At 46.9% G+C, this 27815-nt stretch overlaps 1 protein-coding gene across 1 annotated transcript in view; it reads right to left on the bottom strand.

Moving 5' to 3' along the window:
• The window catches only part of LOC125947116 (uncharacterized), a 56277-nt gene that overhangs the window by 13936 nt on the left and 14526 nt on the right, over nt 1–27815 (bottom strand). The window contains exons 6-17 of the mRNA XM_049671476.1: nt 27281–27545; nt 24834–24980; nt 22328–22493; nt 19701–19782; nt 16179–16378; nt 14126–14227; nt 13038–13124; nt 11417–11511; nt 10503–10563; nt 7755–8039; nt 4531–4737; nt 2756–2941 (exon numbers count right to left, since the gene is read on the bottom strand). Of these exons, the coding sequence (XP_049527433.1) occupies nt 2756–2941; nt 4531–4737; nt 7755–8039; nt 10503–10563; nt 11417–11511; nt 13038–13124; nt 14126–14227; nt 16179–16378; nt 19701–19782; nt 22328–22493; nt 24834–24980; nt 27281–27545 (1883 nt within the window). The remainder of the gene's footprint in view (nt 1–2755; nt 2942–4530; nt 4738–7754; nt 8040–10502; nt 10564–11416; nt 11512–13037; nt 13125–14125; nt 14228–16178; nt 16379–19700; nt 19783–22327; nt 22494–24833; nt 24981–27280; nt 27546–27815) is intronic.

The raw sequence follows: 27815 nt of genomic DNA, 5'->3' as shown, positions 1-27815 counted from the left end.
GCCACGCATTCAAGCGCGGGTACCGTGCTGGATGCGGATTATCTCCTTCAGCAGCTGCGCCGTTTTGTATATAAAAAAAGCATGAAACTATGGTCGGTGGCAACCTGAAAAATTTAGCACAAGCTCTATCCACACAAGCGCAGTGCACCTGTACCTGCCCTTCAACTCTGAAAGAGAGCTCTCAGTAACTTTCAATAACATCTCAAACTTTTACTTCCAGTAACTTTCAGTAACATCAGATGTTACTTTCAGTAACATCTCAATAACTTTGTTCTGCTAATGTAGTAGATATGCTATAGGCGAACGGAAAATAAAAGCTCGTTGTTTCAGGATAAACTATCGACTTTCTTGGAAGCTGCACTGAAGTGAGGATCAACTACAAAATTTACCATGACGTACAGGTTTCATCCTATAAACGCAGTGACACCAAGACGGATCTGTTGGGACAATAAATAAAGCCGTTTTAAACACGCAAAAGCGCTTCACGTCACTTGAAGCAAAGTTTTCCTACAGCCAGAATGATGCCCAAATTCTGATTCTCAGACTCTGCACTTGTGTGTGCCACCGGGTGTCACTCTTAAGTTCTCGAGGCCTACAACGTTTCTGCATGTACACTGTAATATTGCCTTTGAAGTGGAAATTGCAAAACCAGTCTAATTTACTGTCTTGTTTATATCAAGTACGATGTATTGCATGTGCGATACGTTACATTGTGCTCACTGCACCGTTATTGATACATACCACTGTTGTACGCGTGCTTACGGGTGAAAAACTTTTCTTGTGATCGATGCAAATTGTGTGTGAGTTGGGCAACATGCATATAACCTTTCTTAGGTTACTGCCGGCTATTCCAGCATTAAGATAACGCGTCCCCTTACGCCTCACAATAAACTTAGAACTGGGCAGAGCATACCATTTTAGAACAATCTATGTCTCACAAATGAATAATTGATCAATTAAAGCTGGTAAATGCGTACTACGAATCGGAGTTCATATATGCATCCTTACGCCTTCGTAATTTTCACATAAACGTCACCAAAACGGAGATAATTAACATGGCATTTACCGTTAAGGAATACGCATTGGTCTAGCTCATTGCGTTTGTCTATTCTCGAGTACATTTCTTGTTTGTTTCTCGAGCCAAGCGATGTTGTTCTGATGCGTCATAGTACGTAATACGTTTTTTTTTAAATCCCGTGTTCAGCTATGTATGTGAAACGAAAATTTTGGTAGTTGTTCTTTTTAGTCTTGTATTGTGGAGTATGTTAACTATCTTGTTTATCGTGTACTTACTTTGCGAATTTAAATATTTTCGGTGTTTTTCTTTAGAAACCGCGTCGTGGCCGCTCCACGCTGCCGATTCTTGTAACCGTAGGCGGAAGGGTGTTTTTCAAGCTGCGTTCGCCGCCCCCCCCCCCCCCCCCTCACTTCCTTGAACCTGTCGGAAATAAAGCTAAACTCCCAACTTGAAATTATGCAGATACATAAGCACATGAAGCGGCGGATTCAAAGCTATGAAACTATATGCGATGTATATAATTTTCTTTATTGTCCACCTTATGCAATGTGTAATCTCAGGTAATATTTATGTGTATTCATCTCACAGATCAGTACACCACTGCTTTAATAAGTTTATTCAAATTAAACCAGTTTCTGAAAATTTAAAATTTTCTTACGTAACTTGATTAGATGAGAGCTATTTAGTAAAATATATGCGGTGTAGTAAATAGACATAAAAATAATGATGATCCGATCGAGTTAACAGTGCTACAAGAATGAATGCTCCACACTGATTTGAGCCAAGACATGCAAGAATTTTTTCAAGTAAGAACCTATAGTGACACCCAGGAAATGTAGGTACGTTTCAAACAGTTCTGTAACAATATTTGTTTACATTGTCACGTACGAGTTTGTACCGCGGCGGACAAAATTACGTTGGTTGGTGAAGAAGAGGCTGAAGTGTCTCGAAGCTCGGTAGATGGTGTTACCCTGGCCACAGAGCTACAACCTTCTAACTGTATATATTGTAAATACATATATTTTCTCCCCGTAACAATATTATAGGCCTGTTGCACTGTCTAAGTGTCTACCTTGCTGGCAAAAAATTAATTGCGATAGGATGAGTAGAACCTGAGAGATCGTTACTCCAAAACTGTGGCACCACCAGAAATGCTGCTTTGAGAAAAGGAAGAAAACCATTTCACGACATGTTCGTGGTGATTATGGCAAATAATTAATCAAGGATGATGCAGGGGTTCAATCAAGCAAGAATGAATGCTCTACACTAAGCTAGAGCAAAACAATGCGAAATTTTTTGCCGATTTTCTGCTTCAAAGAGCAAGGTTGGCCCTTAATATGTGGCAGAAACCACCGTATAGATTGTGAAGTCAGCGATAGCTTTCTTATATGACTTGGACCTGCTGGTAATTCAATCTGTTAAAGCCTTCCGCGTGTTACTGGAGCACATTAGAGCTTTAGCCGTGCTACAATTAACGCACGGAAATACAGCCTGATGTGCTGCAAGCCAATCCGTCCGGACAAATGGAGAATGTCCAAGGCAGATGATCATCTCGTCATCGCGTAGCTGTTACGTGGTAATGCTAGAGCTTTCTATGGTTACGTATCTTTCGCATTATTTTCGTGGAAATTTACTCGCACGGTGTCCTATCAATTTATATGTATAGTGCAGGAGGCATACATGTGTTTATTATGCTTGGGACTATACGGCAGAGTGTACTGTGATTGGCGCACCCACCTCTAGCTTGTTGGTGTTGGCCTCATCGCGCATGAAGACCGTCACCTGGTCGCTAACTTGTGCAGCGGCGACGCTCTTGACCACTTCTTCCTCGGAGTTGATGAAGGCGACGGCCATGTCGTACATGCGGAACACGCGTTGGTTGATCGCCTGGTCCAGCCAGAGGAGCCCCGCCTCCGATATTATCTGCACGTCGTTTAGCGTACGTACCGTATAGTCTCCCTGCTTCCCAACCCCGCGCGATGCACGAATGTTCACAGCCGTTCTAAATGTCCTACAGAGTCAATGCTTTATTATCACGCTCGTGGAAATCCGGTGCGGAGTCTCGTATAAGAGTGGATAGTCGCAGTGTCGTTGTGCAGTGGCATAGCCACTAATTTTTGTCGGCGGAGGGGGGGAGGGGAGCAGGTGCTTGACTGGAGAGGGGGAGAGAGCTGGGCAGGTCGCATGCTAACACAGAAATTTCGGGGGGGTGGGGGGGGGCACGGGCCTGGTATGCCACCCCCCCTGGTGACAGCGAACTAGAATACTCTACCCTGGCTACGCCACGATCATTGTGCGACATTAAGGGAGAAAAGGAACAACTTAGGAATGGTTGAGTCTTGCTAACACGGGATTCGGGACCTATTGCTGTCTTTTTAGCAAAAATATGAGCTTTGGGTATTAATTTCAAACCCATATTCCCTTTGTTTTGACTCACTCTGAACCTGAAATGGAGTTTTGCATGAACTGGTTTTTCGCGCGACTTTCACTTTTTCCGTTCATTTGATTATAGAAGAAACGAAGTGTGACGGGGTTTCGGGACCGTGGCTTTGTTAGATTGGCGCCCAACGTGGGGTTAGAAAGTCACCTACAGTTTGTACATACGCTATACACTTTCTTCGTAGCTTCAGCTCTTAGCCTGCAAATCATTCCTGCAATGCAGAACTATAAATTCTAAATACTATAACTTTTACAATGGCGCACATATTCACATTTTAAAGATTTTAAAATCAAGAAATGGTAGTATCCGCTCAAGTTTGAATGTTTCGAATACTTGTCGACAGGTACAAAGTTTACATCAGTCGGAGTTGACTTCGCATGCACAAACCATAAATATAACTTACGCACTAAGTGCGTAAGTTATATTATGCATGTACAGTTGTATTACAGCATGCATATGTACAAAAATGGCGTCCGAGTCGAAATTAGGTGCGCGGATAGTACACATTCCAGCTTAACAAAAGATAACCAATGCATTCAAGCCCGTGCGGCTGTTACAATAATTTACGGTTACCGTGTTTATACTGAACGAGAAGGGAGAAACGAGGGGCCCGATTTTTGTTAGTCAGACCCATGTGACGCCAACAGTTATAATGAAGTCAAGGAAAGTACAGGGGAAGTTATTTGCAGTTTTAATTGAATTGTGAAAACAGTACGGAAAAGGGAAATGAAAGTGGACGAAAAAAAAAAGAAAGCTTGCCGCTTGTTGGGAGCCGAACACACAGCCTCCGCATTACGAGTGTGTCGCTCTACCTTTCTAGCTTAGCACTAGCTTAGCGGCACGCGCCGCTGTTGTTCCCTAAACACGCCGAAAACGAGAGTCTCGGGCACCCCCTCCCCCATTCATTTGAATCATGAATCACGGGACACTTTAGATACCAGCGTGCACAGGAACAAGAGCGCCGCGTACCGCAATTTCCCTGCTCCGGTCATCGGCCACTTGTGCTAATCTTTTCCCGCTGCATCTGTACACAGTGCGCGTGCAACGAGCGCCGCAGTATTATACTACGTACCCTCCGGTGGACCCAGAACTTGTGAGCCCGGCATGCGGCGAGCGCGACGAACAGGGCGACGGGCGGCCAGCACCGGTGCAGGGGCACGTCGAACGCCGAGCACCAGGAGGACGCGCAGAACAGGACCAGCTGCAGCAGGTACGCGGCCAGGTCGAGGCGCGCCGACGTGTCCACCGCCAGGAACGACGCCGTCGGGCTACGCGCGTACTGCGCCGTGTAGAAGACCAGGGTCAGGGGTTAGGGTCACGACTGACGAGGCTTTCGAGTCTCGTATTAGCTACGCTCCAGCGGCGCAAACCGGGGGCGGTATTTTGTAAGAGTGCTGTCGCTGATTGGCTGTTGCTTCACGTTCAGGAAGGAGACTGGCTGGCACCTTCCTGCACGTGAAGCAGCAGCCAATCAGCGACAGCCGAAATGGACAGTCCACTAATTGGACTCTTACAGAATACCACCCTTGGACTCTTTTTTTTTTCAGCAGAGAGCTCGCACTTCCCCCTAGGGAACAGGCGGGTGTTGTCGTGCGCCGTGTTCTGCCAGGTGTCCTGGTAAACAAATATTGGGCAGGGAGAGGAACAGAGAGAGGGAGAGGGCACATGCCTGATGTGTGGCCCCCCATCCGCCCCTGCTACGACCATGCTACGCTCCGTAGTCATTACGTAACTGCCGTTTAAGAAGCTAACGCGGGTGTACCATATTAACGTTGAAATTAAGAGGAATAAATTGACTTGTGCAGGTTAAGTAATCCGTAGAGCAGACTAGTGAAGGTTGACTAGTAACAGAAGGGAGAGTAGGCGTCAAGGGAACAGAAGCAGAGTCGACGACGGCAGAGAATAACTGGTACCCAATTAAAAGATGGTGGCCACGACGTATTTCCGGCTTTCTGCAATAGATTTTGGCGCACGAAGCCAGCAAAAGTTATCCCTGCGAAGCTGGAGGGCGTGGGTCTAATCCCGGCCGCGGCGGCCGCACTTCGATTGGGACAAAATGCAAAAAAAAAAAAAAAAAAGTCTCGTGTGCTTAGATTTAAGACGGACGTTAAAGAAGCATAACTGCGAGTCAGCCTAGTTGGAACAGATTCATTTTCTTAAATTTTTGAGCGCGAACACACAGGGACGAAGAAGTCCTTGTGTCTCCTTTTTCTTCGTCCCTGTTTGTTTGCGCTCAAAAATTTAAGAAAATGGACGTTAAAGAACCCCAGGTGGTCAAAATTAATCCGGTGTCCCCCACTAAGGCATACCCCATAATCTTCGTGCTTTTGGCACGTGGTTTTGGGACCTAAAACCCGAGATTTTTTTTTTCAGCCAGCAAAAGGACAGATTTCGAAATTGGTTCTTCTTACTCTGTTACTCAGTGGGCGCCGTCACTGGGGCGTGGATATGGGAAGTTTGATAGCATAGGTAGGGGGTTGGGGCCAGCCGACACTGGGAAATTGGACGACTGTAGGAGATGCATTCATCCTCAATTAAGTGGATACTGAAATAGCTTGATGGTGGTAGTGTTGGCGATAATAATGAGCCCGCGCAACAAAAGACGCCGGTTCGTATAGGTGTGTGGTGTTCAGACTAATTTGGACTTATGTTGCTCTTCAGTGTACATACTGAAATGTCGGTGTGTATACACGGATGTGCTTGTATTCTGGTGCATTCGAAACTCTAGCCGCGGCGACCGGTAATGAAACCTTCGAGCTCGTGCTTGGCGGCACGACACGCCGCGCGTACCACTGCGGCGGGTTTACGGCCAAAAAGAAGACGCGTATTTGCCCCGTTGGGCTTGGCAACAGGGCGACCAATATGGCGGGAACTCGTATGTAAATACATGGGGACGGAGAAATCGTTTTTCTCGGTAACCAGTGCACCAATCTTGACGAGATTTGTTGCATTTAAAAGAAGTTTAATATATGTGAATAACCGCAGAAGGTGTATTTTCAATCTATGCCATCGAGCTTTATATAAAATGTGTATAGAAAATAAATATAAAATCAAGTTTTACAACTCTAACTAAGCAATAAAGAACATATGTCAGAATTCTGTAAACTCCGTCGAATAATGCATTTCGAGCGGACTAACTTGATGTATAATACACCGCCTTGAAATATACCACTAATTTATGGGCAAAACTCTTGAGAAACTTTCGTAAGCATTGTAACAATGTGACGTTAAGCTGTAAATTCGTGTACCACATTTGTTCGTGTGACATGCTTCAGCAGGTGCAGTTTACATAACCACAATACGTGTGCTTGGAGCGGATCGAATTTGTAAGCTTCGTGATTCCATTTTCTTAAACTTATAAATTTTCGGCAATCTTTACGAAGTATTAGATGTCCTATATCAAAACTCTGGTCTTTACTGTCTATAACCTACCTTTCACTCTCAAATGCAACAAATTTCGTTCATATAGGCACAGCAGCGGTCTAACAAAGCATTTCTGTGTTTTAATGTATCTTAACTAGAAAATATGATTTGACCATCAGCTACCGCTTTCTCTGAGGCGGCGGCCATATTATGTGGTTCATTTCAGGCCTATTTTCGGCGTGTCGTCGTCTGGCGTGGCCACCTAAACTTTGCGGTGGCAGAAACGCGTTGCGTGAACTGGATGCGGCGACGCCAGATGCAACGTCACCGGAATACGTGGGAAATTCGCTTCATACGTAGTTTCGACTTCGGGCTTTCGCCATTTGGAAAACTTAATTGGAACGCCAATGTACCGCATTTCATTGCACATGTATCCTTGGCATACATGACATCAACGCTGCTCACCCTTAATGAAAGGCGAAAAAAATTGAGAGAAAGCGAAATGAATCCTTACAAAGTACAGGCGTTCGCTTCGTTATCATTCTACAGCGAAATAATGCGCATTGAGTGTCGTAAGACACGCTTTTCAACAAATCGAATGCCCTTAACAAAACAAGTTTGAAAACGAGCCGTTTTACGTACACAGAACCCGCAAACATTTTCCTGCGGGATTGTTCATGACTGCAAGGAGCCTTACTGACTTTTGGTGACTTCTTTGGTCTCTGCACCAGCTGACTATACTGACTTTTCGAACTCCTGCACGGATCGCCACTGGAGCACACTTGTGCTCAAAGTAAAGCTCGTTTGCTCTCACACTCGGCCATTCTAGTACAACAGAAACTAAGTACAAGTGAAATGACCGGTCCACGACTCCACGTAAGCGAAAACTCTGTGTGTGGTGGCCAGCTATAGACGTGCTCGGCGACGACTGACCATGACGACGAGCTCGACCGAGTGCAGCAGCAGGATGCACCCCTGCAGGGCCACCGAGGCGGTGGTGAAGAGGGGCGAGGGGTGCTCCAGGGCGGCCACCAGAACGCCGGCGAGCAGCGCGGCCAGCGAGAGCGCCGCGAGCGCGTTGAAGAGGATGCACACCTGGGTGCGCCGGAGCCGGTTGCTGACCACCTGGCCGGGCGACAGGAGCTCGCTGCCCCAGCCGCTCGTCGACCACGAGCTGCTGTCGCCGGGCTCGGGAAGCGCCGACAGGACCTTGTCTTTCTGCGGGGGGCACAACGATAAGCGGGAGCACGTGCATATTACGGGTGTAACTGCAGTTCTGTCCAGATTTATCAGTTTTATATCGTCTAGTGTTTGTATATAGCTTTACTTTTGAAGTCATCATATCTTACATATATTGTGTATCCTTGCAGCTATATGTGGTTTCCAACACTTCTTAAGTTTTTACGCTATGAATTTCCGTTATTGATTTTTCATTTTTTATACAGTGATGACTGTTCTCTTTTTGTTATTCTCAGTGAGTGTTGTGCTTACGGGTAGCTGGTTGTTTGTCAGGCATATATGTGCCTTGTCGCCTGCCTCCACGGAAAATCTGTATATGATTGTCCGGAAAAACAAACTTCAAAAGATACGGTGTACACCATGGTGTAGATTCAGGGCCCTTCAATCTGAACAGTCGCGAAACTCTCCGAAAAAAACAAAAACAAAGTAGGGACGCCATTCCCGGGCACTAGCCAATTCCACCGTATTGCTTATTTTGGGATTCCTTGTTTTTTAGACAATCAGAGATACGGCATGTGCATCTTCCGAGTCAATTGGAGCTGACAAGATGACAGATTTGACAATATGTCGGACTTTGCTAGTGTTCCGAGCAGTACATCTTGGACAAAGTGATCGGCGAACAGCATCATGGGGGTCTGCCGACTGTCGCGTCGTACATCGAAACAAAAGTATCAAACGAGGCTTTTGAGCACAACCAACTCAGCACGCACTGCAAGCAAAGTCAAAAAGAGCTACAGCTTGGCTACATTCACAGCTTACACGCTTTGAGGCGTATGTTCGTCCCGAGACGATACTCGTCATCAATATTTCGCGCGTTTCCTTTCTATAACGCTACGCGTCCTTGTACTTCCGGGTCACGAACGGCATGCACGTTATCAGCGTGGCACAGCCTTCTTGACAGAATAGCATAGCGAGTGCAGAGTTTTCAAGAAAGGAAGTGCAAGCAAGACAGGTGACATTTACACTCTAAAAAAAATTACACCCTTTGGTTAGTATCTTGTCCCCAAACGATAATCGTCATCTGTCTCGTCCGCATTTTCTTTCTTTAACGCTGCAAGCCCGGTACTTCCTGGTCACAAAATGCTTGCGCGTTATCAGCGTGACACAGCATTCTTGGCAGGAAAGTAGCGAGCGCTGAGTTTTCAAGAAAGGAAACGCATGGAAGACAGATTTGGGGACAAGATACGACCCAAAGGGTGTAAACTTTTTTAGAGTGTGTCGGTTGTGAGGCGAAGATACGCCCCAAAGGGTGTAAATTGTTTGTATAGTGCATAGTACATTCAATAATCACCTTACTTCAGTAAGATTAACAATACCAAGTACACTTTCGCCAGCGATGGGTGCCGAGTACCCGCTTGTCGCTCACAGCTGGCGCAATCGTCAGTTATAATCTAAAAAAGAAAGGACCCGACCATGCTCGGAATTTGAAGCGACCTTTCGGAACTGGTGTGATCCAAGAACTTTGTGGCAGAGTATTCACTCGTAACGTTACTTAAAAGCGCAAGAAAAATGGCCTTTAGAGGAAAAAAATGACGGCCAAATACTGGGCTTTCTGAACTGAGACATTAAACTGGCTACACTCGAGGGCAACAGGTATATCTGGTGTTTCTTTTAGAGTTCAGCACAATTCGTGGTGGCAGACAGCACAGTTCTAATTCCAAAGCTTTATGGATTACTCGAAGAGGTGGGCATTACCTACGGGATAAGTGAAAATGAATAGAAATATTAACAAAATTTCACTAATCTATTTTAACGAATTACGTTGGGGCACATATTCCAATTTACCAATTGTAGGGGATTAGTTCACAAGGCATATATATGCACTTGGAGCGAATTCTGACAATAGCACCACTTTCGAAATACATGCCCCGTCAAATTTGCATCAAAATGCGCTGTTGTTCCACTTGCTTTTCTTTCTTTAACGAAGTGACTTTTTTTTTCACGCCATGCGAGAAAAATAACAGGAACTCCTACGCACTTCGTCGCGCACCTTGGCAACGCATATCTCAAAACTCGTTACAAACTGTCCGGCTACAATTCGTGAATTGCAGTGAGCCGGAAAGTAATTAGATAAAAACTGAATTGCTAACTTTAAAAAATTGCTAATATGCATTCAGATGTTTTTGTGCAAATAAGGCCCGCCTTTTCGAGTAATACAGCTCAAGGAGTAGAAATATGCTCTCTTGTACAGTCAGTTTTATAATAATGATAAGACCCTATATAGAGCAAATAATAGTGGACTGTATATCAACCGTTTCAAGCATTAAAGCTGCAACTTTCGCTTTTAATATTCCGTTCACCTTTCGCCTCAGTCTGCGAACTTCTGATATTTGGTTTACGAGTTCTCTCAGATTTGGAATGAGAACTGATATAACGAAAAGGTACGCTCTGGAAAGCTGCACGACAAACCGCCGGACAAGGATAAGTGAACGGGCGACTTACGAAGGCGAACACCAAGTCTGGCAAATACAATAGCTTCTTCATCGCTGCCAAGTCGAGAAACCTGCGTTAAAGGGTACGAGAGCACACACTCAATTACGGCTGACCAAAAGGCACAGAAACGCACTCTATATAGTAAACGGTTCACGTAACATTGCGGACAGCTAAAACGTATTCATGGCAGAATGGAATCTAGGGTAACAACGCTAAAGGTGTACAATTTCAAATTTTTATTCGTAGCAGGCACCCTTTGCCCTAAATGATACTAAAATGGCGCCTCCAATAATGCGAGGCCTAGAGCTCACGTTTATGGGAGTGAAATTGGCAGGGCCAGCTCTCATGGTGCAGCTTGTATTAACATGATTCTTGGCCCTTTGTTAAGATCACATCGCCACAGCAAGTTTTGATAACGACGATGCCAACTTTCTGACAAATAATTAAACATTGCAGGCGGCGAGCCTGTCCCGATTATTTATGGTACATATAATTATTAGGCTTACCTATATATATATATATATATATATATATATATATATATATATATATATATATATATATATATATATATAAGTTTTCAAAATGTTTTGGTTTAGTGAGGAGCTTAGTTAGTGTTCAGCTGTGGGACGCTTATTGTGGGAAGGAAGTAATCCAGGTAACATGTGTTCATCCCTTTGGACGACGTTAATTTCAGCCCTCGGGTGGTTTTCTGTATTCCCGTCAAATTCAAGTGCTTAAATCTGCATTGGCTTTTACAGCTTGTCTCGTCAAAGTAACTGGTTACATGTAATTGGTTACTGAGAGAAGCAATTGAATGACAGTGAGGGTTACCGAGTAAACTACAACACTACCAAAATGTAATTGGTTAGAAGTAATTGATTACATGTAATTAGTTACGCACAAGTGTGGGGCATACGTACGACTCGTCCTTGACTTTCGTCTGTAAGGTGGTGAGAATCTTCGCGTAGGTCTCCGGGTGGATCATGCCGCTCTCGAACTGCCTCCGTAAGGACACCTGCGGTACAAAGAGTGGGCATACGGGAAGGATCAGCCACACAGACGTGACGCCTGAAAGGCCCCGACAAGGTATGAGCCGTCCGCTTACAGGATAGGAGACCCGTTCAGCTGATTGCATTGTACTGAACTGAATAACTTGGCCTAACTACAAAGTCTTCCTACTTCTTCTTTCTGGGGTTTTACATGCCAAAACCAGTTCTTATTATGAGGCACGCCGCAGTGGAGGGCTCCGGATTAATGCTGCCCACCTGGGGTTCTTTACCGTGCACTACAACGCAAGCACACGGGCGTTCTTGCATTTCGCTTCCATCGAAATGCGAACGTCCTAGGATTTACTACAGAAAAGTGACGAGATGGCACGATTTAGTTTGTATAAGCCTAGCTCAAAAGTTGTGGCAGACGACAAGAATGCCACGGCTCCAGGCATCACTGCGTCTGCGCAGGTTTGTTAGATGCACGGCCGCACTGGCTCCCTATAATTGGCTTTACTGGTGGTACGCTCTCGCGAGTTCGCGCGTGAGTGATGGTCGAGCCGGTACATGCATACGTACGCACAAAATTTCGTTTTTATTTGGGTACCCGCGGTTCGTAAGCTTTCGTCATCAACTGTATGAATATGAACTTTAGGCACGTTTTTCTTTCGGAATAGATAAGTTGTAAGTAGATATTCTTAGTGTCCACCTTCTTTTTAATGATTAGTCGCGCTAATTTTCACCTCGATCTGCTCCGACCAGTCGCCTGCGCCCTGTTACCCGCCGCGGTGGCATTCTGCTCTTGAACATCTAAGTGGCATTTGTGTCGAACCCTAGCCACTGCGGTCGCGAGCTCTGATGGCAGTGGAATACAATAACTCCCGTGTACTTCCGATTTGCGTTCACCTCAAAGTAGACCCAACAATCGAAACTGATCCGGATCTGATCCACGCTACGGCGTCCCTCATATTCATATCTCTGGCGCTGCATGAGATCCAATACGCCAATAATCTGCGCTCCTGGATTCTTAGTAAAATTTGCAGTAATTCGAAGCCTGTACTAATTGCCTGAACTATTTTGTGTCACGATCACCCAGTGACGTTTGGGCGCACGAAACATGACGTATACGTTCATTGTAGTGCGTAGCCATAGCAACAACAAACCCAGTGGGGCTCACACCGTTGGGGGATGATGCCATGCCGCATATCGCTCTTTATAGCCATCATCGAGCAAAGCACCGACCAGTGAGCGCACAAGTGTTTCGCACAAACACAGAATACGTTTTAAAGCGATGCTATCTTTGGCTCATCCTACCGATAGTGTCCCCAGCAGTGTATCTCAGTGGCTCTACCGGGAAACTATCTCTAGACTTTGACATTGATCCTGTGATCGTTTTCTGCATATCGTTTTCCCGAAAATTGGCTCATGCGCTAATATCGACGAAAAATATGGTACGTCAGAGCGATAGCGTTTTAAGATTGCCATCGCACATTGCCACCGCGGTTATGAAGTGGTGTTGCGAAAACTTTTTCGTGGGGCTTCAAGCACTGACCGTCTGTAGCGTGCGGATGTTCCTGTTGACCTCCATGTAGGCCTTGACGGGGTGGCCTCGGGTGGGCACGATGCAGAAGGACGAACCCTGTGGAAGCACCGAGGTAATTCAGTTCAACCTACTGTGATCTTCATATATATACACGCACAAGTACAGAACAGTTTTCGAGTCAACCTAAGCGCAAAGCACTTGTTCGCTGACCCGCCAGTTGGCGAAGCGTCGTCAGTATAGCACAGTGAAGGCACACAACAGTTTAGAAACGATGCTCTAGACATATGGAATACTGAATAGCCCTTTCAAATTTGCAATACTCATTTCCATTAGGAGCAAGAAATCGGGCCAGAAAAAGACTAATATTGCAGCAAAGACAGCTTCAGAAAGCGCAAATATCCGTAAAAAAATGCACCTGTGCTGTGCACCGCAGCGATGGATTGCACAAGAAAACAAGAAAATTGCACCACAGCGTGCGGGGATTGGAACAACCGCCTGTCCAAACTAAGGTGCAGGCGGTTAACCCTTCATTGACGAACGTTGCCTATACAAGCAACATACCAGACATCTGTTTCTTGCCGAGTTTCGGTATTGAGTGTGACGTTTCTGGCTAGGTGCATTCGGCCAACACTGAAAGACAGGCAGCAAGGCTCATTTGTTTGTTTAGAGCTGGAACAGCGGACGAGGATGAAGAAGATTGGCACGCGACTCTCTCTTGAAAGCACGGTTAGAGGACACAGAGTGAGATAACATCTCCGGCTGAAGTAGTGTCACACACGTGAGGAGGAGCAAATTAAAGGGTCCACATATGACGACAGCTGTCTGCGAAAATTCTAAACGAAGCCATAGGTAGCTTGAGGTGAAGGCCACTTACACTTTTGTGCCTGTTTCTCTCTATTGCTGAAAAAGACTCCTCAAAATATATGTTTCTTTTCGTTGATTATACTTATACTCGATGCGTTTTCAACATCAAGAAAAAAAAAGAACACTCTTTTCTCGTGTATTTATACGAGCCGTCATTAAAGGGTTAAGCACCAAACTACAAGGCGGCTTTTGGCGATGTAGATATTCATTCATGTTGACATTCGTGCACTCACGTGTCGTTCTGTGAATTCGTCCTTGAACATGACCTTGGTCATCCGGTTGAGCCTGCTGGACATATTTCGCTGCGCCTTTTTTCTCGCTGGTTTTAACGGTTCCTGCGAACGAAATGCCCATTGTGTTTTGAGAGTGTTGCAAACAGCTGACGTAGTCAATCTAGGCGCGGCGTTCAGAAAACAGAAGAGAAACGCAATTAATTGCCGAAACCTATGTTGTTTTGTGTTCAGTTATAATCCAGAATCAAGAGAACTTTGATAAAATTATAAGCTCGTAGGTTAAGCGGCCCAGTCCAGTCGTATACACAGGAGCCGATTCCGACCGCCGAGTGCACTACCCTAATCGCTCACGGAGGCTTGCAAAATATCAAATTCTTCACGAAAGCCGATCTCCGATTGCCCAACGCCACTGACATGTGTCAGTGTTGTTGTTGTGCTCAACATGCGTCTCACGTGTACATAACCAGCATTCACTTTGCTTACCCAATCTTTGCTGAACGCGGCCATCCTTATCGCTTTTTCCACAGCAGTACTTGGATCGTCTATCTCAGTGTAAATTTTTTGTCGCAACTCAGGTGTAATGTTCCGAGCATGAGCAGAGCATGAGCACAGCATGAGTTGCGGGCACAGATGACTTCGCAAAAGCAGAGGCACGTTCCGCGGTGCAATGACAAACTGGGTCTGTGGCGTTCGTACACTCTTAATCTTGTTACACACAGGTTCCACAGGGTAATAAAAACATTTCTTTTCAACTATCTGTTGAACCTAGGTGGAACATGATTAAGAGTGGTAATATAGTAGCAGAGGCAAGCAGCTCCACCTGAAGCAGAGCCGACGCCCTCAACGACTTTCGTTCCACATACTCAGTAAGTGAATGATTTCTTCGAATGTTCCACTTACATATGTATGTTGAACGAATAGTTAATTTTCTGAACCACCACCGTGGTCCGAGCTGCACGCTGCCAGCTAGGAGTCCGTGCTATCGTTGCCCCATGACACCTTCTGTTACGACGCTTACGAGGCCGTCTGCATAGCTTCCCGCTACAGCGACTTCCCGAGCTAGCGACGACGAGAAAATCGGGAGCTGTGCCAGATGTGCTCGCCACTGCGCATGTCCCAACCACCCATCTACGTAGACGACGCACTAAGGACCGCGGCGGCGCTGATCAGAAGACTGGACATAGGACGTTCGTACAACATAGTCCATCGGGTAGGTTCCCGCAACCCCGCGGTATACAAGGGTGACGATATTGAAGAGACAGCTCAATAATTTTTCTTTCACCATGGCCACAACAGACGTATACCTATAGTGAGCGGAAGCGTGTGCTCCCGTGTTCTCTCCTCCTCGTCTTCTGACTTCCCTTTCCCTCTGGTGGCTTTGTATACTTGTGCGCCCCGTTGCGCGGCCGAATGCCGTCTCATATACACACATCACAGTGACTACATGACTGGGTCATGTTGAATCATGCTGTGTCGTGCAGATTGCCCAAGTTAAGAAACATTGGATTCAGTTAATCACTGTGGGAGAAAGAAAAGGGACACGTAGAAAATTCTACGGCGGATTGCTTCTCTTCTACCACAGAATAATTCGCGTCTCTTCTCAGCAGCGGCGACCACATTCCGAAGAGTGCGAAAAAAAAACAACAACTGGTGTATCGTACTTTAGCATGGACGTTAAAGAACCCCAGGTGGTCAAAACTAATCCCGAACCCTACGGCGTCCCCCATAAACCACATGTGTAGCGTCGGAATGTTAAAACGCATAACCTAGTTTTCAAATGTAAGCTTCCCCGCTTCGAGCGAGATACCTATGGCATTTGTGGCCGCAAGCGACCAGCAGGACCCTACATCCTTGCCAAACACGCACCTCTTTCCGCCCCGTATGCTGCGACAATGAAAAATGTAAGGCCGTATTTGCACGCACTGTATAATGAAAGTCTGCAAGCTAAAATCAATTTGTACAAACTAAGAAAGCTTATACGCAAGGGCGCTTATGCCATTGCGCCTTATGGTATGTCTAAGGAAGATCACGCTGAACAAGCGCGCATGTTTACATGCGGCTCGGCTTTCTCCAGCCGGTATCCGAGCGAGAGCAAGTCGGCCACGTAGATGTGTCCCTCGATCCACTTCCAGTCGGCGCCGCTGAAGTTTCGCTGAGAACGCTGGCGCTCTCGGGACTTGGCCGCCGCGCTCCAGATGGACTTCATCGATCGCCGCACCCGCGCCGACTCAGGGGCGTCCAGCTGAAGCATACCTGCGGTTTCGCAGTTGTACCGCGTTCAGTACGCCGTAAGCGTAAACTTAATTACGTAATCTGCCGGACTTACTGGTGTAAGACCCGCAGAATGCAGCTTACAGATAACTTGGCCGTGGCGACACGGACGCAGCTTCTCACTGTGCTGGTCCTCCAACATGGCGGCTAGGATGACGTCAGCGCAAACAAACATTACACGAGTTGGGTGTAAGACTACTCGCTAAAAGCACGGACGACGTCGAATGATGTACGGAATAATGAATACACTGGCTACGGAATACACGGACATTTATTCCAGATTCTGAACAATTGGTCAAGCTCCGTTAGATCACTAGTCCCTCAATACTTTTAGCTATTAAGGGACTATGGTTAGATTTTTAATCGCTCCCGCTCTCAATGTCGCTGCCATCAGTCAGCGGAGCTTACGATAGATCATCGGTAACCTGCTAAAGATAGTCGTCAGTGGTGCACCTAGGCTATCAGATATTACAGCAACTTTAAAACTTTAAGCGACGGTATCAATTGATAGCGAACGCCGGTGCATTCAAAATATAGTGAAACGCTTTTTATTCTTCAAAAGTTTGACTACGAATACGGGGAGGCGAGTCTCACTCGAGAGAGTGGGTCTTCACGAGTAAATACAACAGCTTAGCGATGATCACACAGTTAACTAGGTCCTCCAGCGTTGGCAAGACGTCACCGTAAAAGAAATGCGTTATCTTCATCCAGTCGCCGCAAATTTTTATTTCTCCTTTGAAGAAGACCGTATGTTGCTGCCCCAGTAAAGACTCAGCGGCATGACAGCCTTGACATCTGCTTTTCCCCATACGTCTTGTCCATTCAGCTGCCTTCGATAAGTTAGCATTCTTGTGTTGCGTCTTGCCCTGCTGTGCTCGATGGGCGATTGGTAGTGTGTTATCTTTGCCAGTAGAGGAATTATGCAGCTGTTATACCCCGGCACCACGGGTCACTTTCAGCCCTGATCGAGCCTTATCGGGAACGGATTTGTTGATCGCGATTGGCGCCCTTCTTTGGCTTGCGCAAATGAGCCAATCGTGATCGAGAAATTCGACCCAGATTGGTCTGGATAACGATAAAAATTGCCCCATGTGACACCGGTATATAAGAAATTTATTTTGCAGCCGTTAGGAATTAGCGTGGCTTAAAACAAAGAAGAGTGTGGAGATATTTTGCGTTATAAAGACCAGGGTCCTGCGGTAGCCAGGTGCAGAAGTGCAGTGCATAACTCTATTGTTATATTACAATTAAAAAAAGCCAATTTATATTGTTCTGTGAAGGTCATTAAGAACGACGCGGTGGCTATAGATGGCGGCACTGACGTCATCGTAGCCGCCATGTTGAAGAAGGTCGTCTGGTGGAGTCTCGCGCTGTGGTTCTGGCAGTTCTGCCATGGTACTGGTACAAATTCCAGCAGCGCTTCGACCCTGTCTCTATGATATTTAAGCATTTTTTACCCGCGGTGGTGAATTTGATACACGGCCGTCGTTCTCGCCGCCATATTGGAGGACCAGTACGGTGATAAGCTGCGTCCTGGGCGTCACGTGCAAGCTATCTATACTTCACCAGGCACCATAGAAACGGCTTGCGACGCGGACGGCACACTTTTGACAGAGGTGAAGAGCAAGTTTATCACGTAGAAGGTTAACGAAGTGCTATAGCTAAATCAGTCAGTCGGACATGAGGAATGTAAAAGCGTCTAGTGCGGACATAAGAGAACACATCGTGCCGTGTCTCTCTCGTGATTGTGCAGCGTGGTATATCCGCGTAAAGCCCAGACCACAAGTAGGCTTCCGAACTTCCGAACGCGCGCAAGCTCGCGTCTACGCGCCTAGCGCCTGCCGCGCGTCGTGAGGATTGGCGGTTGGCATCCACAAGAGACGCGTGCCAGCGCGAGCTCAGACATCGCTTCGTACTGAGTTAGCGACAGCGCTTCAAATTCTTAAATATTTATTCAAATCATCGTCATTAAAGTCATCGGAAAGAAAAGGCGCTTTTTCGCATGAGATAGATTTGCCTCACTGAGAATTGCTCGTACAATTGATGCTTCACCTTTCAGGTGAAACTGCGACAACTTTTTAAAGTCATCGTCATTAAAGTCATCGGAAAGAAAAGGCGCTTTTTCGCATGAGATAGATTTGCCTCACTGAGAATTGCTCGTACCACACCGTAGCTGCGTAGACAGGTGCGCCGACTTGAGGCAGTGCCAACACAGAGGGGCCAATCGCAGGGATCGCGCCACGTTTCGACGCGTACGAACCATGCGCATGGTCTGCGCAAGCTTGCGCGCGTCCGCAAGCGTACGTTTGGGCTAGGCTAGAGACACTCCATTCGTCGCAGACGTTTTTTTTTATTGCAGAGGCACAGCGCGGCCTCATTCATTTACAGTTTTACAGCGAAGCTCTTTATGCGGACCCTGTGCCGTCTTTGTCAAACTTCGCTACAAAGGGGCCAGGTGACCTAGCGGGAAAGAAGAGGAAAAGAGCTCAACAGGGGGAAAAGGGTTGAAGTGACCCCTTTCCCCCTTTGAGAATGCTGCGAGAGGGTGCAGATGAAAAGGAGAACGGGGAGGGGTTTGACGTAAGTCGCGCCGTCCAATACTCGCGTTGGAGGGGGGAGAGCGTGAGGCGCGCCATCCAATGGCGGTGTAGGAAAAAAAGTAGGTCAACGGAGGAGTGGGGTGTGAGAGAAGTTCGCGTTAGCGTTGGTTTTATATACGGAGCTTTGGTCAAGGACTCTTGTCCGGGAACGTCGTAGAAGAAAAGTATGAGGAACGCGCTAGGAACGCCGTCGCCCGTGGACGCCGACGCGTCCCATTCCTTCCCCACAAATAGCGCCGATCGGGGCAGCCAAGCAGCCGCGAATGCAAGTACGGTTCGGATGCTCGTTCACGTTGCAGCCGGCCTGACGTGGCAGGGTGGCTAACACAGCTTCGCTGTTCGACCATCTTTACTAAGTGGAAGGGGCGGTGATTTCTTTTTGTCTCGAACCATAGTCTTTTTGCATAAAGCAAACATTGCGAGATTGTTAGAAGGGTAATATAGCATTGTAAACTGATTCAATGTTGCTTTTGGCATCCCCTTAACAGCGAAGTTATGCTCGTAGCATGGGCGCGAAAATTCCGCCGTAAGCATAAGCCAACCTTGCCATATTCCGGCCAAAAGCCATAATCCTACCGTGAGGAGGTAATTTCCACCAGAACTACTGGGCTGCGCGATGCTGTCGACGCGCCATTATAGAAATTCACGAGACCAAGTGGTCATGTTTGTATAAGGACGAGCGTTCTCCAGCAAATAAGCCTCACCGAGGAACCTCATGAGCGGGGTGACCGTGAGGGCGGGGATCAGGCAGCTCTCGACCACGGACAGCACACGAGTCAGGCGCTCCTGCGATAGCAAGCACAGCTCTCCTATTCGACTGAGCGAAGCGTTGAACGTTTACCGTCTTATGCAACAATGACCATGAGTGGTTGAATATTAGATGTGGTGACGCGCTAGATGACGTCACAGGATTCGTCACACGTGTTCACAAATGAGATGCACGCTTTTTATGCCTGTGTATTGATGGCTGCGCTTCGGCTTAGACCCATAGAAAATCAGTCTAGACAATGGTTCTAGACAATGAGTCTAGACCCATTCTTAAAGACTATGGGCCCAGGTTGAAAGTTGGGTCTATAGCTCTATAATCTGCGCTAAAGATCCATAGACTGTAATCTCAATAGTCTAAGAGAACGGGTCTTAGACATTGGGGCAGAGAGGAATCTGTTTAGGCTCAGTGCCTCTTTTGATAGATTTCGTACAGACCAGGAATGAAACGGGCGTATATTCGCAATAGTGAGCCTCGTAATAGTAATATCTGTCTCTCTTAGTGTAATTCTCTCTCCTCTTCTCACCATCTCTCCCTCGACAAATAACGTCTTTGTCTTCGCGACATCGCTGCGTCAACGTCGCACAGTGTGAATTTGCCCGATGATGTGCTTGCGTTTCGCAATAGCTTGCGAACAGTGTCTGTGCACAAGCATAAACATTGCATGCCATTAAAGCTACAACCTGTGTGGTGCACGAACATAAATACTGCATGAAATCACACATTAAATACGAGGAAAATAAAGAACTGTACGCTTCGCCACTAGCTGTGTACCATCAACTGCTTTAACTACTAAAGTTTCCTTTTCACATACATTCCAACATGTTCGCAGGATCTGAATTCTTTTTTATATTGCATATAGCCTATGCGGCTGTCTTAGTAAAACGAGATTTTTTTGGGTTAGTGACCGTTTTGAAAATATTTGATGCCCATTAAAAAAAAAAAACCACTTGGGCGCTATAACGTAAAGTTGTTTCATTCTAATTTTATTCCAATCTCACGACGTCAAATTTACGTTTTTATATCCACCGTAGCAAGCACGAGCTCTGCTCTGCTATTTTATAGGAGGTGACTTGTTAGTTTTCAAAGCGAATAGCATTGCCTACCGTGGCAGTTTCAAAGCGAATAGCATTGCCTACCGTGGCAGTTTGTTCTTATTTAATTGACTGACAAATGCGAGAACCGCGCAGAAGTGGAGAGGGTTTTAGTGGGACCGAGCTACTGCAGTGAAACTGATAACCGGGTGAGGAGAGTGGTGCCGGAGTCTTGCGATTGGTCCGTTTCCCCTTGCTTAGTTTGTGTAGGCTGGTCGGAAATCGCGGCGGCGGGCCACGGGCAGCTAAGAATACCTCTAAAACGGGTTCTCAGCGAAGAAGAGCTGGCAGAGCGAAGTCGCGTACGTACAGAAAGGGCTTGACGACGTTATACTGCCACGGATTTTTTTTTCACTATGGGCAAGGAACTCCATTCTCGGTGGCAGCTCCATGTAGTCAGTGCCAGAGCGATCGGCGGGCAACCATCTTCTATTCCTTTCGGAACAAGGCAGTCTCCAGCTATACAAAAAACAGGCATCATAATGCATCTTTAGTGGCGTTCATACTCAGCACAGCGGAGCGTGGCCCCGCAATTAGCTCTGAAAATGTTTCGAAGTTGATCGCGGAGGCTGCAATTTCGCGCTGATTTGACTCGGTGACGATTCAGTTACGTGCTTTGTCTTGCGCGTTGTATTAGTGTGTCAGTTACGTGCGTCTTTCGCGTTGTGCTACAGACAGGCGGAGTGGGCGTGATGCGTGCCACCAGGCGTACGTGGGTGCATCAAAAGGGCGCTTTAGCCACAAAACACCAATAGACATTATATATCAATGTGCAATAAACATTACACTACTTCTGTGAGGACGTTTCACTTCGTGTTCTATACCGATTCCTATATAAGGGGATCAACAATTTTTTCAACACGCAAAGAACTCCATTCTCGGTGGCAGCTCCATGTAGTCGGCAAGCGTTCGGCGGGCAACCATCTTCTATTCCTTTCGGAACGAGGCAGTTCCAGCTATACAAAAGCAGGCATCATAATGCATCTCTTCCCTTGACTTCGCGTGACAGACAGGTGGAGTGGGCGTGGCCTACAAAATTTCGACCAATAGAGGAGAGCTAATGGCAACAAAAGCGTACAATCGGCAATAAGTTTGTTTTCTCTTTTGTCCTGCCTCGTCGTGTATAATCAGTGTGTCCACGTCATTTCGGGATGGGGAGCTTTCACAGTTTTCGGGACGTGGCGTGACAGACGGACGAAGTTGGCGTGGCCCAAAAAATTTGTGGCCAATAGCGGAGGGCCACTGACGGGTAGTGGATATAGAAACAGATTGGATGAGGTTTACGTTATAAGTTTAGTAAGGTATGCGGCCGGTCTAGTTCGTGCTGATCCACGATGTTTGACAGCACGAACTTAGACATGCGCTTGTCTCCGTTGGTTGCCTCTTTCGCCGTGTTTGGTCTAAGATTTGAGCTGTCAAACATCATAATAATGATGTTTGATAATGACAGGGTGAAAAGCGGGAGACCAACCGCGATGAAGGGCAGGTAGGTGAGCGCGCCGACGGCCCTGGTCGACAGGGCCACCATGGTGACGGGGCCTTTGAGGGTGACCCAGGCGAGCACCATGGCCTGGCGAGCACTGAGCTGGCAGCCTGTGCGCCGGAGCACCGGAAACAGCACCACGATGGTGATCACCCTGCACGTGGTGGAGAGCCAGTCACAGATTTTTCTCGTTCAAACGAACGTGAAACGCAATAAATACTGTCATAACTTACAAGCCAGCGCCGACGCGATTGGAAGGACAATTGTTGCACTTGAGAGGAAGCTTTAGTACCTGAGCTTTCTATCGAAATATGAGGGGAACGGAGAAATCGTTTTTCTCGACTTCCACTTTTGCCTTCTCTGATGCGATTTTTATTTGCATTTGAAAGAAACGTTCAACTCTAGTGACTGCAGAAGCAAGTTTTTTTTGTTTAGCCCGTCTCTTTTTTTTCAGACTTTTTGTCGAGCAGAAAAGAGAAGTACTGCATTATGACACTAACGCGCACCGACAGTGAACGCTTCGGTGGTCTCAGCACTACGACGCCTCGATGCCAGCATTCGAAGGGACGCTGGCATCAAGAAGCACTACCAACGCCACATAGGTGGCGTTCACCGTACTCAGCACAGCGGAGCGTGGCCTCCGCAATTAGCTCTGAAAATGTTTCTGAAGTTGATCGCGGAGGCTGCAATTACGACGCGCTGTACGCGCTGATTTGACTCGGTGACGATTCAGTTACGTGCTTTGTCTTGCGCGTTGTATTAGTGTGTCAGTTACGTGCTTCGTCTTTCGCGTTGTGCTAGCGTGTGCAGCGTAGTGCAGCTTCCATATGCACGACGGTTGCTCATGGTCATCGACGTTGGTAGTCGTGATGGAGGAGACGTGCCACCAGGCGTCAGCGTCGGTGCATCAACGCCTAAGGGCGCTTTAGCCACAAAACACCAATAGACATTATATATCAATGTGCAATAAACATTACACTACTTCTGTGAAGACACGTTTCACTTTCGTGTTCTATACCGATTCCTATATAAGAGGGATCAACCACATTTTTTTGTTATGCCCGTCACTTTTTTCAGAATTTTTGCTATTGCAAAAAACAAACAAACAAGGGAATAACAATTTAGAAATGAATAGCGATATCCCAATTCTGCAAACTGCATCTATTAAGAGATCTAAAGCGGACAAACATGATACATACATACAAACATACAACGCCCTCAAACATAACACTAAATTCGTAACTAGGATTTTTGTAAAACTGTCGTAAACATTGTAAATGTTTTGCGTGAGCTGCAAACTCAAACATATTATTTGCCGCTTTAGGTGCTCTTAAATATGCAGTTTAAGTTCTGAGGTTTTACGTGCCTCGACCACGACATGATCATGAGGCTCGCCGTAGTGGGGGAGTCCGAATTAATTTTGACCACCTGGGTTTCCTTAACGTTCACCTAAATATAAGTAAACGAGCTTTTTTTTTGTAGTTCATCCCAGCAGATGCTGTTTAAAGAACTGCTACATGTAATTTCGATGCGGAGTTGCGGACATGTGAACTTCTTTCTGCATTTATTTGGAAACCTACAAAGTTTCATCAATTTTTTCAAATCATGAAATTCTAAATAATTCTGCTTCCCACAGTTACTAGAACCGAACTTTCTCTCTCAAATGCAAACAAATTCATCCAAATTTGCCGTAACCAGGGCAGCATTCTGTATTTCTCTGTTGCTGGAACGAGAGTTATGCTCGCACATAGCCTGCTGGCTGAGCAGCCATGTGCGTACCACACCGTGCTGTATGCACTGGTCCGAGTGAAATGTACAGTAAACGTCAAGTTAAATCTTTCTAAAGGCGCTGATAAGTGACGGTGGTATTCCTTCAGTCTCATCTCATGCAACATCGAAGTGGGCGTCACTCCTCGCCATGCCAGCATTCTGAGATGCCTTCAGCGCAGCCCTAATCTCGCTATCGGTTTTAATGCTTCGCCTTCGGCTCGAATATGCAGTTTTTTTCCTCACAAACTACGAGAACAGTGAATGTTATTTGAATAAATTTTGCTACATTTTTCTGCCCCGAGATTTTTCTGCTTCTCGAAGTTCCGAAACCCATGTTGTTGCAGCCGTCGTTACACGGAAACATCTAGATGCACACTCGCCAATGTTTGCACAGAGAAAAAGTTATTACATTTTGAATACAGGCTGGAAACCGCGAGCTTCGGGCCCGGGATGGTGCCGTTGCAGCATTGGGAAATATTCTTTTTTTTATTTGGTGAATGCATTTTACCTTAGTTTTATTAAATGTATGAAGAGCTAGCAAAGCTACCACAGGCAAACAGAAATGGCGTTTACACGATAGCGTTCCGGAACGCGACCCCAAGTAAACCAGTAGACTGATGCCAAGGAATGCTTTTCGTTAAAAAAGCAAGAACGGCACTTACGGTGTCAGCGACTGCGTTAAAGCTGCTTCGAGCAAAGCGGCGCTTTGAGCATTTCCACAGACCTGTTGCTGAGGCGGATGATGCAGTAGACGGTGGGCATGTAGACGGGTCGGCCGTAGTTTCGGATGTGCATCAGGTCGCGGCCGACGCGCATTGACGCTAGGAATGTCAGCAGCACGCAGAGAACGTACCGGTACGTGCTCCAGAACCTGCGCTCGTAGATGGCACAACGGTCACAACGGTTCCACGGTCACCACCTTAGCGTTTGAAGCCACGTAAAGCGAAATTTTTAGAGTGACTCCATTTGGCTGGTAATAAAAAAGCCATTTAAAAATGTAGTTGTGGGGTTTTACGTTCCAAAACCACGATCCGATCAGGAGGCACACCGTTGCGGGGGACTCCGGATTATTTTGAACTATGTGGGGCTATTAACGCGCACCTAATGCACTAAAAATGTAGTTGTGGGGTTTTACGTTCCAAAACCACGATCCGATCAGGAGGCACACCGTTGCGGGGGACTCCGGATTATTTTGAACTATGTGGGGCTATTAACGCGCACCTAATGCACGATACACGAGCGTTTGTGCATTTCGCCTCCATCAAAATGTGACCGGGATTCAATGAATCAAGCTACTACGCCACCACGGCGGGTGAAGAAACTTAAGTACGCTGCCAAAAGAAGCGTGCAGCACGCTCAGGCCTTGCAGAACAAAGGACTTTTCTAGAGATTTCCAATTAACTTTCCCCTGAGTCAAGCTTCTTTCAAGTACAGTTACAACCACATGAAGCCAACAGACAATGAAAACCAGGAAAGCACAGGGGAAAATAACTGTTTATTTGAAATTTAAAGAATCAAATTCCTCGATTCTCCTCATTCTCACCGATGGCACAGCGAGGGTCTCGACTTTGGCAGCTTTGATGCCATGAGGTAGCAATATCAGGGTTTACTGGCCTAATGTTCTGCATCCACCGTGAGTGATGGCGTGAGTGGTGGCGCTAGCTAACACTCTCAGCGCTAGATCGAGTAAACCAATACGAAAAACAAGAAAGTAGACGGGAAAATGGCTGCAGCGTAAGCTCAATTGGTAGAGCATTGTACGCGTCATGCGAAAGATGTGGGTTCTGTTCCTGCCTGTAGCGAGTTGTTTTTAGATGCGAAGCAGATAATGGCGGGGGCTTTGTCCGTCCCTCCCGCGGCGTCCACACCCCCACTACGCATGCGCGTCCCCTCCCCCTCTCTCTTATCTCCTACGCTCTCCCTTTCTCTCCTCTAGGAATCCGGAGCGGCGCGCACGACAGGTGGTGCGACAGCTGCATACCCCGCTGGGCGCGCCACGGTAGTTCCGCGGTATGAAAATGACGGAGCGCGCGCGCCTCATTCCCTCTCCTGTGCAGCGCCGCGATGAGCGCTCGGGCCGCTGCCGCGAGACCATCTCCCGCTCAAGCTAACCATCTCCCCACTGCTTCGCATCCACACATGGTTCCCTTTAGCGGGAGATGAGTTATTTTTTTCGTTGACTTTCATTTCACTTTACCTTTCCATTCCTATACATCTCAAACGCACAGTTAATTTCAACTCTTCTTTCCTTGGCTTCACTGCGTGTTTGCTTCATGCGGTTGCAACTAACACCGTACCGAGCCCCTCGATTCCCCTTTATTCTTCTCGCTCTGTTGTATAGATGCTTTTCTTGGTCATCGCAACGTCGTCATTCATACTTCGTACACGCAGTTGATATCACGATAGAGGCAGAAGACCGCATTGATGTGTCCTGATAAGCAGGATGATTAGGTTAAGTTACTTAGAGGACTATAGGAAATATCTCGTACAATATAGCAGTTTCGGTTACCTAGTGGAACCTTCCGCATTTCAGTGGGAGGGAAGCGCAGTGCTGAGGCTTTACTACGTCACAAGGAACTGACTAATCCTGAAGTCATCCACGGTATCACATCTCGAAATTCCTGCTCAGTTAATGTCACAATATCTCGGGACATCTGACTCGCACTCCCCGGGAACGCCTGCTCTTCTACAGCCAAATACTACTGCGCACAATATTAGAGTATGTACATTTCAACACCTTCGGAAACGGTTGCTGCTCACGCCCGACAGCTATGAGAAGGTGCATGCGAATAGAGTTTTTAGCGTACCGTCAGCGTCGTATTTGCTGTAACTGCCTATCTGCGGCCTACTGCCGGCCTGTACATTCCCCTAACACTCAAATACTGAAATAAGCCTCACGTATCGCACATTGCGGGATGCACGATTCGCTGCTGCGAAGTCCTCGAGCGCGGTACTGTGTGTACAACTGCCCGGACAACTGCGCAAGTGAAAGTTTGCCTCGCGCTTTGTACAAAATGCTCCACTATAAGTCGCAACAGTCAAACTTGTGTCGCAGCCGAGAACCTGCTGAGTGGGGCATCCATCTAGCGCTGACCGCTTACGATTCGATGGCGGCAGCAGTAGAAAGCGCAGAAAGTTTATCGCAGTGCGCAAATAGGCGAATACACACACCTGAGAAAGGGCTCATCATCGGTCATGGCGGCCGAGGTGGCGCACGACTTCATGGTGAGGCCCATGGCGATGACGCCCAGCATGCCTCCGCGGAACATGAACAGGTCGGCCAGGTAGTAGGTGATGTACACGGACGCCAGCGAAAGGCTGCACATGAGCGTCGCCTCGTAGTGCAGGTGGTCGAGCACGTACGCCATGGCGTGACCGACCGCCTTGCCCAGCACCAGGCTGCCCAGCACGAACCACGCGAACCACGTGGCCACGCCTGTGACGCACGGCAACCCGCGACGTTTAGGCTAAGGAGATCACTTCAGTCGAGGTGGTTAAATTTGGGGAAGAAGTTAGGTTGTTCATGATGTCATTGTTTTATTTTTGACAATCGTAGGTTGCAGTTAGGAAAGAAAAAAAGTGCACCAGGGATATCATTGAAGGCATGGTGATTATACAGTTAAATAGTGATTGTGTCAGCACGCTTCTTTCGCTTCATTAAACAAACAAATTGACTACCTGGCAAGGTTTGCGCACTGAAAGCGAG

This window comes from Dermacentor silvarum, chromosome 7 (assembly GCF_013339745.2).
Source record: "Dermacentor silvarum isolate Dsil-2018 chromosome 7, BIME_Dsil_1.4, whole genome shotgun sequence".
In the NCBI taxonomy this organism is placed as follows: Eukaryota; Metazoa; Arthropoda; class Arachnida; order Ixodida; family Ixodidae; genus Dermacentor; species Dermacentor silvarum.
This window is presented reverse-complemented; position numbering and strand designations above follow the sequence as displayed.